Below are 16,390 nucleotides of genomic sequence, written 5' to 3' on the forward strand. Positions count from 1 at the left end.
TCTGCGGTTGTTTTTTTGTTTTTGTTTTTTTTCTGTCTGTTTGTTTGTTTCTTTATGCTGCACAGAACCCTGTGGAACCCCATAATTAATCTTCTGTGTGAAGAGGACTCTCCATTTACATCAACAACTTAGATAGATATGATACAAACCACTGTAGAGCAGTACTTGTAATACCTACAGCATGCTCTGATCGCTGTAATAGGATATTGTGCTCAACAGTATCGAACGCTGCACTGAGGTCTAGTGGTAGTACAAGCATAGACATGTGTTTACTGTCAGAGGCTATTGTTATCATTAATTATGCTAAAATTTGTTAATTGAAAATCACAAATTTGATTTAAAAAATCTACATTAATTTTGATAATTCATGTATGTTACTTTTTTCAATAATCTTTATAAGAATTCATTTTAAAACTTAAGGTATGTTTGAGTGCAGTATGTATTTTACCACAAAATATTGATGAACGAGTGACTCGATGATACCTTAATCAATGCTGGGCTACGATGAAGTCATCATGATCAGGATTTTTTCAACTGTTTTTCTATTTTTTGTTACCTGCACACTTCTGTTTAAAACAATGTTAGCCATGGTTCACTGTGACACATCACAATGTAGTATAATGATTAGAAGTGGAAATTTGCAATCAAAGCAAAGCTTATAATATTAAACACAAACAGACACACATATTTCCAGGGGTAGAACCTTCTATTATTCTTACCATACTAATAAGCCAATTTCTTTTTGATGGAATGATGTATGATGGAAAATATTTTTACAATTAAAATGACACAGCAGCACGTATAAATATACTGCTGGAGTCATGAATGACCCTATTCAATGGCTTAAAGGCTAGAAAGGTTCCATTTTTTACAAGGAACTTCTCGACAATTTCAAAGGACAAAAATATGTAATTTGGTACTAACTAAAGAGAAAATATGCATTTTCTTTCCCATTTAAATATTATTATTTGCTTATTACTAACAGTTTGATCCTTCATGTACATTATGTGTTTTGTTTTCAGAACATGCTAAATACTGACATATTGCTGGCAGCTTCCAGTTTATTCAAGTAATCTTAAAAGAAGGTTTGTTCAGTATATGTTTAGTCGGGATTATTGTACCTGTTGTAGTTATTCAGTCATTCTGGTGCTCCTCTTACTCGATTCTGATGACTCAGAATTAGATCCTGATGACTTAAGAATTACTCATCAAATAGTATGACTCAGTGGCTCTAGAGATCAGCTTCAGATCCTCTCAGCATTAAGTTTAATGCACATGTTAATGATCTGGCTTTTGTTCTTAAACAGGGAATTTATAAAAGATTAAGAAATAACTACTTTGATCAAAGCTTTTGTACAGATGCATGCAAATCAAGAGTAAAGAAAAAAGAGAAGAAAATCATGTGGTTTACGTCTATGTAGACAGATTAAACTTTGCCTGTGGACATGTGAATGTCCACAGGCATGTGAATACAGGCATTTGAATTTTAATAGGCATGTGAAGACATGTGAATACAAAGCAGATTTGATCAATATGACAAGGTTGGACGGTGGTGAATCTACAATGCATTTAATTCTCAATTTATTTTTCCTTGATCATTTTATTAAAAAAATTAAACAAAAGTCCTTCATATTTTTACACCGTTTTCAAATTTTTAAAGCAATAATATAATTATATTGAATAAGTATCCCATGCTCCAGAAGGACTTCCCACCAGGGCACTTTGAGGGATGTAGTCAAATACCTTCTCCGTGTAGGCCATTATAACGTATTGGTTATGTTGTTGTCAGCAGTGGCTGTTTCTTTGCACGTTGAACTCCCACAGGATCTGAGCTATTGTGTTTTGGGGGTTTTTTTGTGCATCCTTGCTGAGTGTTCCATTTGATTTTGGAACTTTTAACCCATGCTTGTAATAGATGTTCCTGTAGACTATCACATAGATTTAACTTAACAGAACATTTAATACAGCTGCCATAAGGCAAGAGGCAGGGTGCACCGATGTAGGGATAACACAGAGAGACAGACATCCATCAGCACTCATATTAATTTCTACGGACAATTTAGAATCCACAGTTAACCTAACCCCTCTGACTGCATGTCTCGAGATTGTGGGAGGAAGGCAGAGTACCCAATGAGAACCTACACGGACACGGGGAGAACATGCAAACTCCACGGAAAAAGGCCCTGGCCAGATGTTGGATTGAAAACCAAGAATTTCTTTGCTGTGAAGAAACAGTGCTATCCACGGTCCCACCTTGCTGCCCCTTTTCTATCTAAGATTTATACACAGTCACACTCCGATGAACACATAGTGAGCTACTCAGGGTTCGATATCTTGCCTAGTATCTGGAATAGTAGCAGACTGGAGCAGCCAGAGATCAAACCAACAACCTTCCAATTAGTAGATGACCTGTTCTACCACCCTGTAAATATGATGGTTGATTTGAACCCAGGACCTTCTTATTGTGAGCCAGAAGAGCTAACCACTGCACCATGGTGTTATCCCATTTGTGATTCAAAGCACAGTAAAAAAGCTTTAAAACTCAGAAATTATTTGGGAATTTTCCTTTCCATTTCAAGTTATGAAATGTATCTACACAAAGGTCTGTTCACATGAAGTCAAAAGAACCACACATGTATAATTCTATGGTGTCGTGATTTCTGGCCTCCTCTGTCCTTGTGTATTTTCTGGAAGTGAAGGACAAATTAGGCCACAGTCACCAACTGACCTTTGCAGCCTGAAGACAGAGGGATGTCTGGACATAACACTACACATTTTCAGGGTGGGGTTTCACGAGACCAGTCAAGCTAAAGGCAAAAGGAAAGAAAGACAAAGGGTTAAGGAAGTTCGGTTTAGCTTCGAAATAAAGCTCTGTAAACAAGTGAATGGGACATGATGCGTGAGCATTCATCAAGACATTTACACATTGGGACGTTTTAAACATTTCATTATTTAAGATTTTGAATATTTTTGTTGTATGCTCACATAGTGTATAGTTCTACAAAATTATACATTTAATTCAGCTACCAGAAACCTTTAGTACAAACTAAAGGTACATAACTTACAACTAAAGGTGTATATTTAATACTGAAAAGTGTTTTATAGTGAAAGTCCTGACAGGAAATGACGTTAGTATCTCGGGCTCTCGCGCGCTCTCTCTCTCTCTAACTCTTTCCCAGCAGATCAGGAGACTTCGGCTCCGCTCGGAGAAACAGCACAGGACTTTATGGTGGAAAACCGTTTCATAGTTTTACCTTTTTCTAGGGACCGGCTGTATGATTAAGCTACAATCTTCAATGAGTAAGCATATCCCAGTAAGTAACCTGTTTTTCGTGGCTGCCATTTTGTTTCTCGGTTTCGTCTCCTAGGCTCCTCTGGTAAATCAGTACGTTACGGTGAACTGTTACCAGCTGGCCTTCACGTTGCTTCGATGAAATCACGGCCTGCTCGATAAAAACCCAGTTCAATATTTCCACAGTGCTATTGCCTAACGTTGCCTTTCTCATTTAACTGTAACGAAAATTCACAGAACATGGATTTGGCCATGTTATTTGAGTGCAATATTAGAGCTGCATGATGATCGTCACGATTAGGAAGCGGCTGACGGATGCGCAGCTCGGGCTGGTCCCGGCTCTTCACTCGGAGTTTTTGCCGTCTAAAAATCGACGCATATTTATTTGAAATAAACGAAACACGTAAATGACGTGTTGTTAGTGGTTTGCGAGACTGGCTACGTGCACGGTGTCTGGGTCGGGCGTCTTTTTGTCACCTCAGAGCACTGTGCAGTCTGTCACAGCTCCCGACGGCGCCTGTAGGCCTCTAATGTTATATGATGGCGCCCGGTCTATCCTCACACAAAGGACACTTTACAGCCTTGTAATGCAATGCAGAGACATGTCTGCTATTTAAGCCACTTCTGCTTTGCTTCACGTCTCTCTTATATTTACAAATCACTGTCCTTTCAGTCAGGCAGTGGCTTTTAAGTGCTTGGTAATATTTCTAAGTAAATGCTGCTTTTCGGCCGGAAAATAGCAGATTAACAAAGCATGCTTGACCGGCTTAGATTTTACTATTTCGACAATAAGATGAAGAAAACCTTTCCAGTAAGCCAGCGCTCGGGTATCGAGCTTCTGTGAGGAGTAAAGGGCAGAAGCATTAGGGAGGAAATGGCAGAGAAAGCATTTGTGAGTCACATTTCTGACGATCATAACAGCGTGTATGTTAAAGCCCCGCTGAAGGCCCCACGGTGAGCTCAGCCTGCGCACACAGATACGACCTGGATGTCAGAAATGACACGTTATATATTTATTTCTGCTGTACAGCGGCAGCACTGCACTGTGATTTTATGTACTGGCAGGTACAGTCTGCTCTGCTGTGTTAATCATTGCGTTATCTGAAACACCACTTTCTCTGCATGGGAATCAAACCCCAGACACTCTAGTGTCTTTAGTCTCCAAACAATGTTAATGTGGCTGTTGACATACTTGAGTGTGAAACTTGGCATAATTTTTTTTTTTTAAAAAGAAAAAAAAAGAGTAGCTCAGAAAGGCTGCGGTTTAACTGCCTGTTTCAGGGTAGCTAATATAAAGAAAATTATACTGAGGGATTCGATTACTGTCATTACACCCTAAATCTGTGTTTCTAGCCAGACTCTGTGCGGTTGTCTGAAGGTAATTCTAAAATTCAAATGAGGAAATTTGTTTTATTCTTTTAAAAATGAATGGCTCATGACTTTACTGAAAATCCCTCACTTGTTTCACGGCTGCTTTGTCTATACTTTGGCCCTGTGCTTCCTCTATGATCTAATCCCTTTGTCTTTTACTCTGATGGAGTGGTATGTTTGACTAGGGGCTTATGGATATGTGTTTGGGATTAGAGTTGTCACAATATCAGATTTTCCATTTCATGATTATTGTGCTTAGGAAAAAAGAAAAGAGGCACAGTTTCCATATAGAATGTGAATAAAAACAGTTTCTCAGTAAAAGTTTGTCTTTTTGGCAAATGAATTGAACTACACTGAGAACAGTTGCCTGTGCTTTTTGTGTTCTTTAAAGGTGTTTAAAAAAATAAAAAATTAAGCTTTTCTTCCCTCCTGCCCCCCTCTGTGTCCTGCAGCAGTTCTGTGGTGTTCTGGGTCACACATTTATGGAGTTTCTGAAGGGCAGTGGGGACTACTGCCAGGCTCAGCACGCTGCCTATGCAGATGAGTGAACAGCCAAACTCGCCATCGATCCGACGCACTTGAGCCACAGGAGGGACCCCGGAAAGTTGGCAGGACCGGGACTCCTCCTAGAACCAGCGATAACTCGGCCTGGATGGGGTAACTCCACCTGCTGCACACTGCCCTCGTCGGCTTCCGCCTGGCCAGAATCAAGGTGGAACCAACCTTGGTTTTTTTTTTTCTTCCTTTTCGTTTGTTTTATTCCAAAGGAGAGGGTTTGAGTTACTTCTCCAATTGTCCGCCCTTCCCGGCTGCCAACTTCCCAAGTTTGCCTGTTACTGTTCTTTTTGGCGGGATTATTTTTATTTGATTTTGACACTTAGCCTTGCCAACCTCGAAGAAGACTGGAGGATTTTTTTCTTTCGGAGTTCCTCAAAACTTGTTGGACATTTGTTTGACATTCCCTCCGAGTTTAACTGTTTACATTAGTGTTTACTCTGTGGAAGACATTTTAGTTTTGTTATACATTTTTTTCCCGCATTGTCACGATGGCTCGAATGAACAGACCAGCCCCTGTGGAGATTACCTACAAAAACATGCGGTTCCTCATTACCCACAATCCCACCAACGCCACCCTGAACAAGTTCATAGAGGTGAGCCAAATTGTGGTCAAGTGTTTACATATTACAGAGTGTATATTACTCTAAGCCCACATTGGAGAAGCATGTAACCGGTTATTACATGTTGAGAAATATTTTGGAAACGACCGCAGTTTAAAATCTTTCCTGGAAATGTTTCAGCCAATGAACGCAATGACTACAGAATCGTTTTAGATTACAGGAATTGACGTATGTAGGTGTATTACTGTCAGTGTGCTTTAGAGGGTTGGGCAATCGGACAAAATTGGTGACTAAAATCAATTGATTCCTTTAACAGTTGGCTTTTTTTTCACAGACTTCAAGAAATTGCACATTACAAAAGAGCTACCAGACAGTACCTCTTTCCTTTAAAAGGGAAATACACACATGAACAGATTAGCCGCTTATGTCAACCAAAGGCAGTGGGATGTCACTAAAATAGTCATGGGCAAAGCTATCTAGCTTAACTTATCAACTCTTTAGTCAAGCGAATGATCTAAAAACTGATGATATGAAGAATATCACTAACTGACATGAGCTAGTGTTTGCATACATCAGCAAATTCATTTTCACTTCTTTTTGTTGGAATTTTAACGTGTCGTCCAACCTTAGTATCCTGAGGTAGCTTTAACAGTCTTGTTTGCCTCTTTCGCTGTGACATGTGATTACAGGAGTTGAAAAAATATGGAGTCACCACGGTTGTGAGAGTTTGTGAGGCCACCTATGATGCCACCCTGGTGGTGAAAGAGGGAATCCAGGTTCTGGTGAGTTCACACTTCTGACTTCATCATGACTCCTAATGTTTCAAACCAAAACAAATGTAGTTTTTTTTTTTTCATTGCTCTGGGTTTTCCCCCCCCAGTATACCAGGCTATTGTTTTGTTTTGTTTTTTTTATTCTGGTTTTTATTGTGTAACAGATTTAGGTTCCCTCCAAGCGAAGGTTCAGATTGTGCAGGAAGACAAGCTCCACGGGTGTCCTTGCTGCTGCAACAACATTTTTCTTTCCCCGCAGCTCAGCCTTCTCACTTCTTTTGTTTTGGTTTCCAAGGAACGGAGGCCACTGACATCATTTCCTTTTTTCTTCTCTCTTCTTTCTGCAGGATTGGCCATTCGACGATGGAGCTCCTCCCTCCAATCAGATCGTGGATGATTGGCTGAACCTGCTGAAGCTGAAGTTCAGGGAGGAGCCCGGCTGCTGCATTGCTGTGCACTGTGTAGCAGGGCTGGGGAGGTAAGCAGTCACTGACACAAAGATTCAAGTTGTTATATTTTACGTATGATAGTGAAATGTGGCCCTTGCTTCTGTTTGTATTCTGATACAGAAGCAGTCGGTGCTAAAACAGTTATTTGATGATCCCTGTTTTCATATTGTTTTTATATTGTACATAAGCTTTTATTTTAGGGGATTTTCTCTAACAAAACTGTTTGAATCCATTAAATAACGTTTCCCCCATTATCTGACTTTTAAATGATTAATCCACCAATCCAAAGGATAACTGCAGAACTACAACCTGAGCTATCATAGTGAAAACTATCATATAGGAATAACATCCTTGTTATCAGTTGTGGTTTGAAAAACAAACCAAGAAGATCTTAAGCAAAGACGCAGTCATTTGCATTTTCTTTGATCCTGCTGTACGTGACTCACAGTATCACCCACATTTTGCCCAAGTGTGTGCTTCCTTAGTACAGACAACCTGCCAGGTCCTGTCTCTGTCCTGTTTGCTTTAATCTGATCTATGAGGAAGCAATGTTTGTTTGTTTTGTTTTTGTAATTGGAGCAAAACACTATTTTGCATGTTAGTTTTAACTAACATTCCTGGTACTGTCTGTTCCCTTTCTTTTTCACAGAGCTCCTGTTCTGGTGGCACTCGCTTTGATTGAATGTGGGATGAAGTATGAAGATGCTGTCCAGTTCATTCGACAGTAAGTAAAAATCATTTGGCAGGAAATGATTAAAGAAGCTACTTTTTTTTTTTTTTTTGGATGAGTTGAGGTTTTTTATTATAAAACCATTAAAATATCTGATAGTTAATTACATTTGTAAGGCTCTCTGGTGGACAGACTTTGGCATTAACTTTGAGAAAATCCTTGATTTTTGTCTTGCAGTAACCTGATACTTTGATACGTAAAGCAGGGAGGCCTGAGTCATATCTATAAATAGCAGAGATGTCAGAGAGTGAGATAAGGATGATTCAGTAGGTGTGCTTTAAAGTATGTGTCATCCTTTGAAATATTTATAGAGCACTTGGCAGTCAGCTTCTTTTTTTTTCCAAAGACTAATCAATAAAATGAGGGAAAGCTCAGCAATTTGAGGCTGTAATAGAAAGTGGTTAAATATTATTAATACGGATAAAATCCATTTTTTTCTTTTTAAATTAACAGTTAATAATCGTTATCATGCTGAATGTAAAAATCATACATATTGCCATGAATCTTCATATAGAACAGAGTTAGTTGACTATTTCTGTAAATGTAATAGTACATGGCAACCACTTTGCTCTTTTCCAACCCAGCATTTATATTCTTGCACTCTATCACAGTACCTTGTTATTCAGAGTACTGGTCCTTAATACAGCATTTTAATTCCTTTCTGTTTCCCTTTAACCAATCATCTGATTGGTTGCCCCTCACACCCAGAAGGTTAGAACAGTTAGTGGGTGGAGCTTCTTTTCTTACAGTCACAGATCTGTGGCTGAGCTTTCCTCTCTAACATCAGACAAAGCCATCATAGAAAAGCCTGTAAGTAGGGTTCACAAAAGCTGAGCGTTTGACTCACAGGGCTGCTTATATGCACACTGACATGAATTATTTAAACTTTGGGCATGTTTAATATATTACAATATCCATGGTAGCAATATATATTATGGATTTACAAAAAAATCTGCAGTCATGAGCTAATTAATTTCTACACTTGCTTTCAGGAAGCGCAGAGGAGCATTCAACAGCAAGCAGCTGATCTACCTGGAGAAATATCGTCCAAAGATGCGCCTGCGTTTCAAAGATTCTAACGGCCATCGCAATAACTGCTGCATCCAATAGAGCCAAACATTGAGCCACACCAACCCCTCCCCAACCTACCCTCCAACACAGAAGAGTTTCATTAAACCTTGCTAGCTTATAACCTGGCAGGCTTCCTTTTTTTTTCTTCTTCTTCTTCTTTTCTTTTCTTTTTCTTCATTGTGTTGTATTTTAATTTGGAAAACCATGCTTGGTAAATGAAATTCCCCCTCCCTTTCTAGTTTCAAAATTAAATGTAAAAAAAAAAAAGAAAAACAAGAGTTGTGTGAACAGTTTTTTCTTCATGTGCCCAGAAAAAAAAATAGGAAGAGTCGTGTATCATTGTAAGATGTTGGATTAACTGTTTTCTGAAAATGCATCCCAAAGATTTTGATTGGCCCGTGCATTCACATTGCCTGAAAATGTGTTAAAAAAAAGAAAAGAAAAGAAAATAGGTTAAAAAAATGTTTTCTTGATGTGAACAATTATGTGTACCCTGTTCAATTTTAGGATTCAGTTTCAAGACTGACTAGAAAGAGGTATGCCTTTCTTCAAATCAGATGGATCATCCATAAATGCCTTACAATCGGAAGTGGAACAAAGGCAATCGAGCAGGAGTCGGCTCCTGTTGGCATTTGGAAAAGGTGTTTCATTTTTCTACTTGGAACAAAAAAAACCCTAAACTGTTGCCTTTGTCTTGTGCAGGAAGTCTTACACACACTTATGCCCTTTCAGTAACTATTTTTTATTATAAATGCTTAACTGTTGCAATATTTGTCAATTGAAAGTCTAGGAACTTTTTAGTCTTTATCAGACCTTCTGTTTACTTATTAACTGCCATGTTAAAATAAAAATGTGATCTTTTTCATTTTTCCATTTTTTTTTTGGTTTATTTTTGTTTAGTTTTGTTTGTGTGTGTGTGTGTGTGCGCGCTTCAAACTGGACTTCCAACATCTGCAATATTTTGTATGCCTTTTTATTTGATGTCCATAACTTAAGACTTGGATACTTGATGATTTTATGTATTTGAAAATGTGTACTATTATTATTAGGTTGGCTATTTATACTATCAATGGATGTGTGATTTAGTACAGTGAGCAAAAAAGTTTTACCTGTTCACCAACTTGTGAGAGTACATTAAATGATACACTGAAAAAAGATGTTGGTCTTTTCTCCCCATTTTCTCAAGAGAAGAAAAATGCAGGAGGGGTTTCAGCAAAATAGGACTGATAAATACTTCTTAATAAAAAAAAATGTTGCAGATGTAGCGCTAAAAGACTTTATTGAAAAATGATAATAATAATGGATTGGATTTATATAGCGCTTTTCAAGGCACCCAAAGCGCTTTACAATTCCACTATTCATTCACTCGCATTCACACACTGGTAGATTTAGCTGTTTGGTTGAATAGCGGCTTTTTCTCAAACCTTTCATCGTAAAATACTTGTATTTTTAGCATTTACATCACCAATAGTCCAGTAAACCAGTTTACATTTTAATCATTGCAAAGACTAAAATTTAGCTAATTTGTGGCCCAATATGAGTTGACAGTTACATTTGTTTCAGTTTCTATAGTCTTTGAAATAAAACATTCAGTCCCATGATTAATTCAACGCCCTGCTAGGGCCGTAACACTGGGTGACTGGCTCCAAGATGAGTCCTGTTGGTTCAAACTTCTTCCATTTACTGTTGATGGAGGCCATCGTGCTCATTTGGACCTTCAGTGCTTCAGGAATTTTTCGGTATCCTTCCCAATATCTGAACCACAATGCAATCCTGTCTCTCAGATTTACAGACAATGCTTTGGACTTTATGTCTTGGTTTAGGCTCTGACATGCACTGCCAACAATGGGACCGTATTTGTCAAATCAGACCTCATATCCAATCAACTGAATTTACCACAGGTGGATTCCAGTCAAGTTGTAGAAATATCTGCCAAAGATCCGTGGAAACTATTTACACTGGCCACTTTGTTAATTATACCTTACTATTACCAGGTTAGACCTTACCTGCCCTAATTCTGACACAGGTCAAACAAGATGCTGAAAACATTCAGTGGAAACTTTGATTCATATTGGTGTGATGAACATCTTTATATTATAGAGTCTTCAAAATAGCCACCTTTTGCTTTGATTACTGCTTTGCACACTCTTGGCATTCTCTCGATGAGCTTCATGAGGTCATCACCTGAAATGGTTTTCCAACAGTCTTGAAGGAGTTCCCAGAGATGCTGAGCATTTGTTGGCCACGCAGCACACCATCACTCTCCTTCTCCCTCCCTTACACAGCCTGGCGGTGTGTTTGGGGTCATTGTCCTGATGAAAAATAAATGATGGTCAAACTAAACACAAACAGGATTGGATGGGATGTCGCTGCAGGATGTTGTGGTAGCCATGCTGGTTCAGTGTGCCTTCAGTTTGAATAAATCCCCAACAGTGTCACCATCACACCTCCTCAGCCATGCTTCACAGTGAGAACCATGCATGTAGAGACCATCCATTCACCTTTTCTGCATCGCACAAAGACATGGCAGGTCGACCAAAGATCTCAAATTGGACTCATCAGACCAAAGCACAAATTTCCACTGGTCTAATGTCCACTCCTTGTGTTTTTCGTCCCAAACAAATCTCTTCTGCTTGTTGTTTTTCCTCCGTAGTGGTTTCTTAGCAGCTGTTTGACCATAAAGGCCTAATTCACACAGTCTGCTCTGTACAGTTGATGTAGAGATGTGTCTGCTACTGGAACTCTGTGTGGCATTTATCTGGGCTCTGATCTGAGGGGATGTTAACTTGCAATTTCTGAGGCTGGTGACTTGGATGAATTTATCCTCAGTAGCTTGTGAGCCAGCTTTGACAGAGCGCTTGATGGTTTTTGCAACTGCACATTCAAAGTTTTAGCAGTTTTACCTACTGACTAACATTCAGTTCTTATAGTAATGATGGACTGTTGTTTCTCTTTAATTAGCTGATTTGTTCTTGCCATAATATGAATTTTAAGAGTGGGGTCCCAACCCCACTAAGAAGGCAAGAAACTCAACAAATGAACCCTGACAAGGGTTTGCAGCGCTATCAACAAAGCGAAGGGTGGCTACTTTCAGGAATCTAAAATATAGGACATATTTAGAGTTATTTATCATTTTGCCTTTGCTACATAAATCCAGATATATATTACATTTATATCTGGATTTATGCGCCATATATTCAATGTCTTCAGTTTGTATCTACAGTGTAGAAAGTAGTAAAAATAAAGAAAAAACACAAAATGAGAACGTGTGTCCAAACTTTTGACTGATAGTATAGATCATTACAGCCTGAAATATTAATGCATGGTTGGATGAATCCATGTCTTCATATTGTATATGTTAAATTCTGTGACCCATCTGAATGTCACAGTAAAATTCAGCACTCATCAGACCAGGCAACATGATTCTGATCTTTTATTATTCAGTTTGGGGGAGTCTACATGAATTTAAGCCTCAGTTTCCTGTTCTTGGCTGACAAGCGTGGCACTCAACGTGATCTTCTGTTGCTGGAGCCCATCTGCTTCAATATTTACAAAAACTTAGCTGTAACATTCGAGTTAGTTTCTTACTATTAGTTCAATGCTATCAGGCCCAATCTCCCCTGACCTCTGACACCAACAAGGCATTTCTATTCATGGAACTGCTGATTACTGGATATTTTCCTTTTTAGACAATTGTCTGAATGCTTGTGTGGGAAAATCCCAGTAGATCAGCAGTTTCTGAATTAATTAGGCCAGCCTGTCTGGCACCAACAACCATTACACATGAAAGTCACTCGAATCACCCGTTTTCTTCATGCGTCATTTAAACGTCAGCAGGTTGTCTACATTCCTAAATGCAATGAGTTGCTGCCATTTAAGTGGCTGATTAGATATTTTTGTCAAAGCTTTGAAAATGAGCCTGTAACGGTCCGCTACAACCTCTGGTGTACGTTTTGAAATAACTTTGAGAAAGAGTATTCAAAAAGGGGGAGGACACAGTGAATTTCAAGTATACAGAGATGGGCAGTAACGTGTAATCTGATTACTTTTTTCAAGTAACGAGTAAAGTAGGGGATTACTATTGCAAAACAGTAATTAGATTGCAGTTGCTTTCCCATAAGCATGTTACTAAACCGTGATTTTGTTTGTGAGAGTGTCTCATGACAGTGCCGTACGAGTGTGTGACATCCGTGGCAACAGACGTGTGTAGATCAATGGATAATATGGAGTGCGGGAGAGAGTCCATCCATGCTGCATTTAAAGTTTGGAAGTACTGACATTACTTTGAGTTTGATTCCGTAGTGACACAAACATTAGCGTAAAATTCTAAAAGAAACCCCCAAATCCTCTCACTGACATGACCTCTGCAGCACCGGGCAAACCTCCACCTCCTGCCCCACCCCTGCTAAACAGGTGACAATAGCTTTAAGAGCGACAGGACTTAGTGCCACTGAGTCTTTGATTTTATTTATTTATTTTGCTCCGTTTTACTTGCATCTATTTGAAAGAGTGTAAACACAGAACATTATTTTATTCTGTATGCTGGAATATGCAGAAAATAGGTTTAAATGCTAAACAAATGTCTTCAAGTCAGAGAATATTACATATAATTTATTTTTTGCTTGATGCATAAAGTTAAAAGATTAAAACTAATCAAACAAGTTTTAAAAAGAGACTTTTTGAATTTTATATGCAAAAAAACTGAATTGGGTCTATTGCTTGATTACATATTCAGGTTGTGTATCATCTTTTTAATAAATAACTAAGTAATAAAGTAACTAATTACTTTTGGAAATAAGTAATCAGCAAAGTAACAGGATTACTTTTTGGAGAAGTAATCAGTAATTAGTAACTAATTACTTTTTTCAAGTAACTTGACCAACACTGGCAGTGTACACAACTGTTTATATTCGGGTTAAGTCAAAGGATTAAAGAAAATTAAAACCTACCAAAATAGTTTGGTTTGCACTGGTTTCAGTAAATGAAGATAAAAGTAAAATAAAAAAATTAGGTGAAAGCTTGGCAGAGACTTTTCCACCTAAAATTTTAATGAAATATTTGAAATATTTACAGTGAGGAAACAGGATGCAATATCAAAGACAATTTTAATGACACTGTGAAAGCACTCATTTTAGTAAGCATGGTTAAGCACGTCTTCATGAGATCGGCTTTCTGATACTTTTTAATCCTTTTGTCTGAACTTGGTGTGTTTTAAAGTAACAAACAGCTTTGAGTTTTTCATCGTAGTGATTCAAGTTTACGTTTTGTTTTAAGTGCACTTCATTTTTATTTTCCTTGTTCATACAAAACATGCCAGGGGTTATCAAAATGTTTTTATTTCCCTCCTTTGTACAACTTGAAGATGTCATGTCGAACTTTGATATAATAAATAAGAAGTCATATAAAACTGCCAGAGAGGTTTTCAAACATGGCCAACCTCTAATCAAAACCACACAGAGACAGAAATTATCAAACATTCTCCTACATTAAGAGCAAAAAGCACAAGTGGGGATTTAAGTGGACAACCAACAAAGATACTCACAAACTAATGTATGTTTTTCATCAGTATAATTTGCATATTGACACATTTACATAAACACACAGAAAATATTGCCGTGTTGTTTGAATCGAGAAGGGGCTAGAAGGTTTGTAGAGGGAGCTTTTAATTTCTCAAAAATAAACCCTCCTTTTACTTTTACAGTACAGAGATGGCAAAGTTGAGGTAAAATTATTTTTTTTGTCATATAAAGGAGTTTCAAAAGCTGATGGGTGTTTTTCAGTGTCCACCCTAATATGACTTTATAACCACAAAGATGGCTTAAAAATAAATCTAGTTCCAAATCAGCTGACTACATTTAAAAACACAACAACACACTCACACACACACACACACCAAGCTTCAAAACTCAAATGGACACATTTTCTACAGAGTTCTAGTTTCTCCTCCACTCTGTCAGTTTTCCGCCTAATGCAGCTGTGGTCCCTCCTCACATCTCAGTGGGACCTTTCATGCTGGAGTCCTTTGCCGAAACCAGTGATGCCACCATGGGAAGGATGCACTGCGACGGCTCACAGTAACTGTTCAAACCAGGAGGACCAGGAGGTCCAGGAACACCAGCTGTACCAGCAACCCCACGAGGTCCCCTCTCTCCGTCACGACCGTCTCTGCCATAAGCTGGTCGACCAGGATTGCCTGCAAACAGAATGACAGAGGATCAGAAGTTAAACATCCACGTTTTTCTGTAATCATCCTATAGACTACATTGATGCAGCCCCTGGACCTGACTTTTTACACTGCACTGTGATATTGCTATGCCCACCTTCTTTCTATGACTGGTTGTCAATAAATTCACTCTATTTTACAAGATTGTGGGTGATACACTGATTTAGTTTAGTTGTGTTTACTAAGCACTAATTTACAAATTTTTGCAATACAGTCCAGGAAGATTATCCATAAACCTTCAGTTAGTATTTCAAATGTAATGATTGCACAAGAGCAGTGCAAAGAAAAACACAAAATATGAGGAAATATAAATATATTCAAAAGTTTCCCATGTTCAGTTTGCATAGAATATCTGCCTTTGTCAACTATGTGGAAAACCTTAGGCCAAGTATCTAACCCAGTAGTAGTCAAGTGCTGTGAATTTTTGCAGCTTCTCATTACACTTAAAATGTGTCAGGTTTGGCACTGCTGGCATTAAAACTTATGTATCAGATGAATATCAACAAGTTACTAGGCCCTGGGTATCTAGAAAGTTCTAAACATGATGTGTTAAAGCAGTTCTGTAATAATAAACATCATTATTTGCAGAGTAAAGTACACGACTACAAAAATGAAATGAACAATTTTTAATCACTATAGCAATCAAGTCAGTTAAAATTGTGGGATATTGATCTGGTCAGTTTAGCAGCAGAGGGGGTTGTCTGTCAATAAGCTTCAGCTGCTTTTGTGTTTGTGAAATTAACAACAGGGGAACTAGAGGGGCAACAATGAAACAACCACCAAAACAGGAATGGTTTTGAAGGTGCAGGACACTGGCATTTTTTTTCTTCACTTGTTTTGCATACAACTAGGGGCACTGTCACTACTGCTAATAGAGCCCAGTTGGCATTTGGCATACACTACCAGATTTGGCAGATCTGCTGATGTCCTGTGTTTTTCACAGATAAGAGTAGGTTCACGCTGAGCACACGTGAGAGAGAGGAAAGGATCTGGAGAAGGTGTGGAAAACATTATTCTCCCTGTAACATCATTCAGCATGGTTTGGTCTGAAAAGGCACACACACCCTATAGAGGCTAGGCAACAGCACCCTTGGACCAACTGTCGGACCCTATGCTGGTGCAGTGGGTCCTGAGTTCCTCCTGATGTATGACAATGCCCAACCTCATCTGACAAAACTCTGCAGGAAATTTCTGGAGAATGAACAAATTGATGCCATTGATTGACTACATGCTCACCTGACCTAAAGCCAATAGAACATCTTTGGGACGCCATGTTTCGATCCATCTGACACCACAATGTTATATATAGAATGTTGGACTCGTTCCCGGTGGGTGATGGGCTCCGCCAGCGCTGCCCTTTGTC

The 16,390-nt window shown here is 38.6% G+C and overlaps 2 protein-coding genes across 2 annotated transcripts in view; one reads left to right on the top strand and one right to left on the bottom strand.

Annotated features, from left to right (window-relative positions):
• The first annotated feature begins 3,125 nt into the window (after positions 1–3,125).
• Positions 3,126–9,961, top strand: ptp4a1 (protein tyrosine phosphatase 4A1). Its single transcript, XM_005749604.1, has 6 exons — positions 3,126–3,314; positions 5,116–5,814; positions 6,471–6,563; positions 6,902–7,032; positions 7,653–7,727; positions 8,726–9,961. The coding sequence occupies exons 2-6, from the start codon at positions 5,710–5,712 to the stop codon at positions 8,841–8,843; spliced, it is 522 nt and encodes a 173-aa protein (XP_005749661.1). The 5' UTR covers positions 3,126–3,314; positions 5,116–5,709; the 3' UTR covers positions 8,844–9,961.
• Positions 9,962–14,124: 4,163 nt separating this feature from the next.
• The window catches only part of col9a1a (collagen, type IX, alpha 1a), a 20,513-nt gene continuing 18,247 nt past the window's right edge, over positions 14,125–16,390 (bottom strand). The window contains exon 32 of the mRNA XM_005749605.1: positions 14,125–14,997. Coding sequence (XP_005749662.1) covers positions 14,792–14,997 — 206 coding nt within the window. The 3' untranslated portion in view covers positions 14,125–14,791. The remainder of the gene's footprint in view (positions 14,998–16,390) is intronic.

Source organism: Pundamilia nyererei, unplaced genomic scaffold (genome assembly GCF_000239375.1).
Source record: "Pundamilia nyererei isolate P.nyererei 1_Seehausen unplaced genomic scaffold, PunNye1.0 scaffold00250, whole genome shotgun sequence".
Taxonomy (NCBI): domain Eukaryota; kingdom Metazoa; phylum Chordata; class Actinopteri; order Cichliformes; family Cichlidae; genus Pundamilia; species Pundamilia nyererei.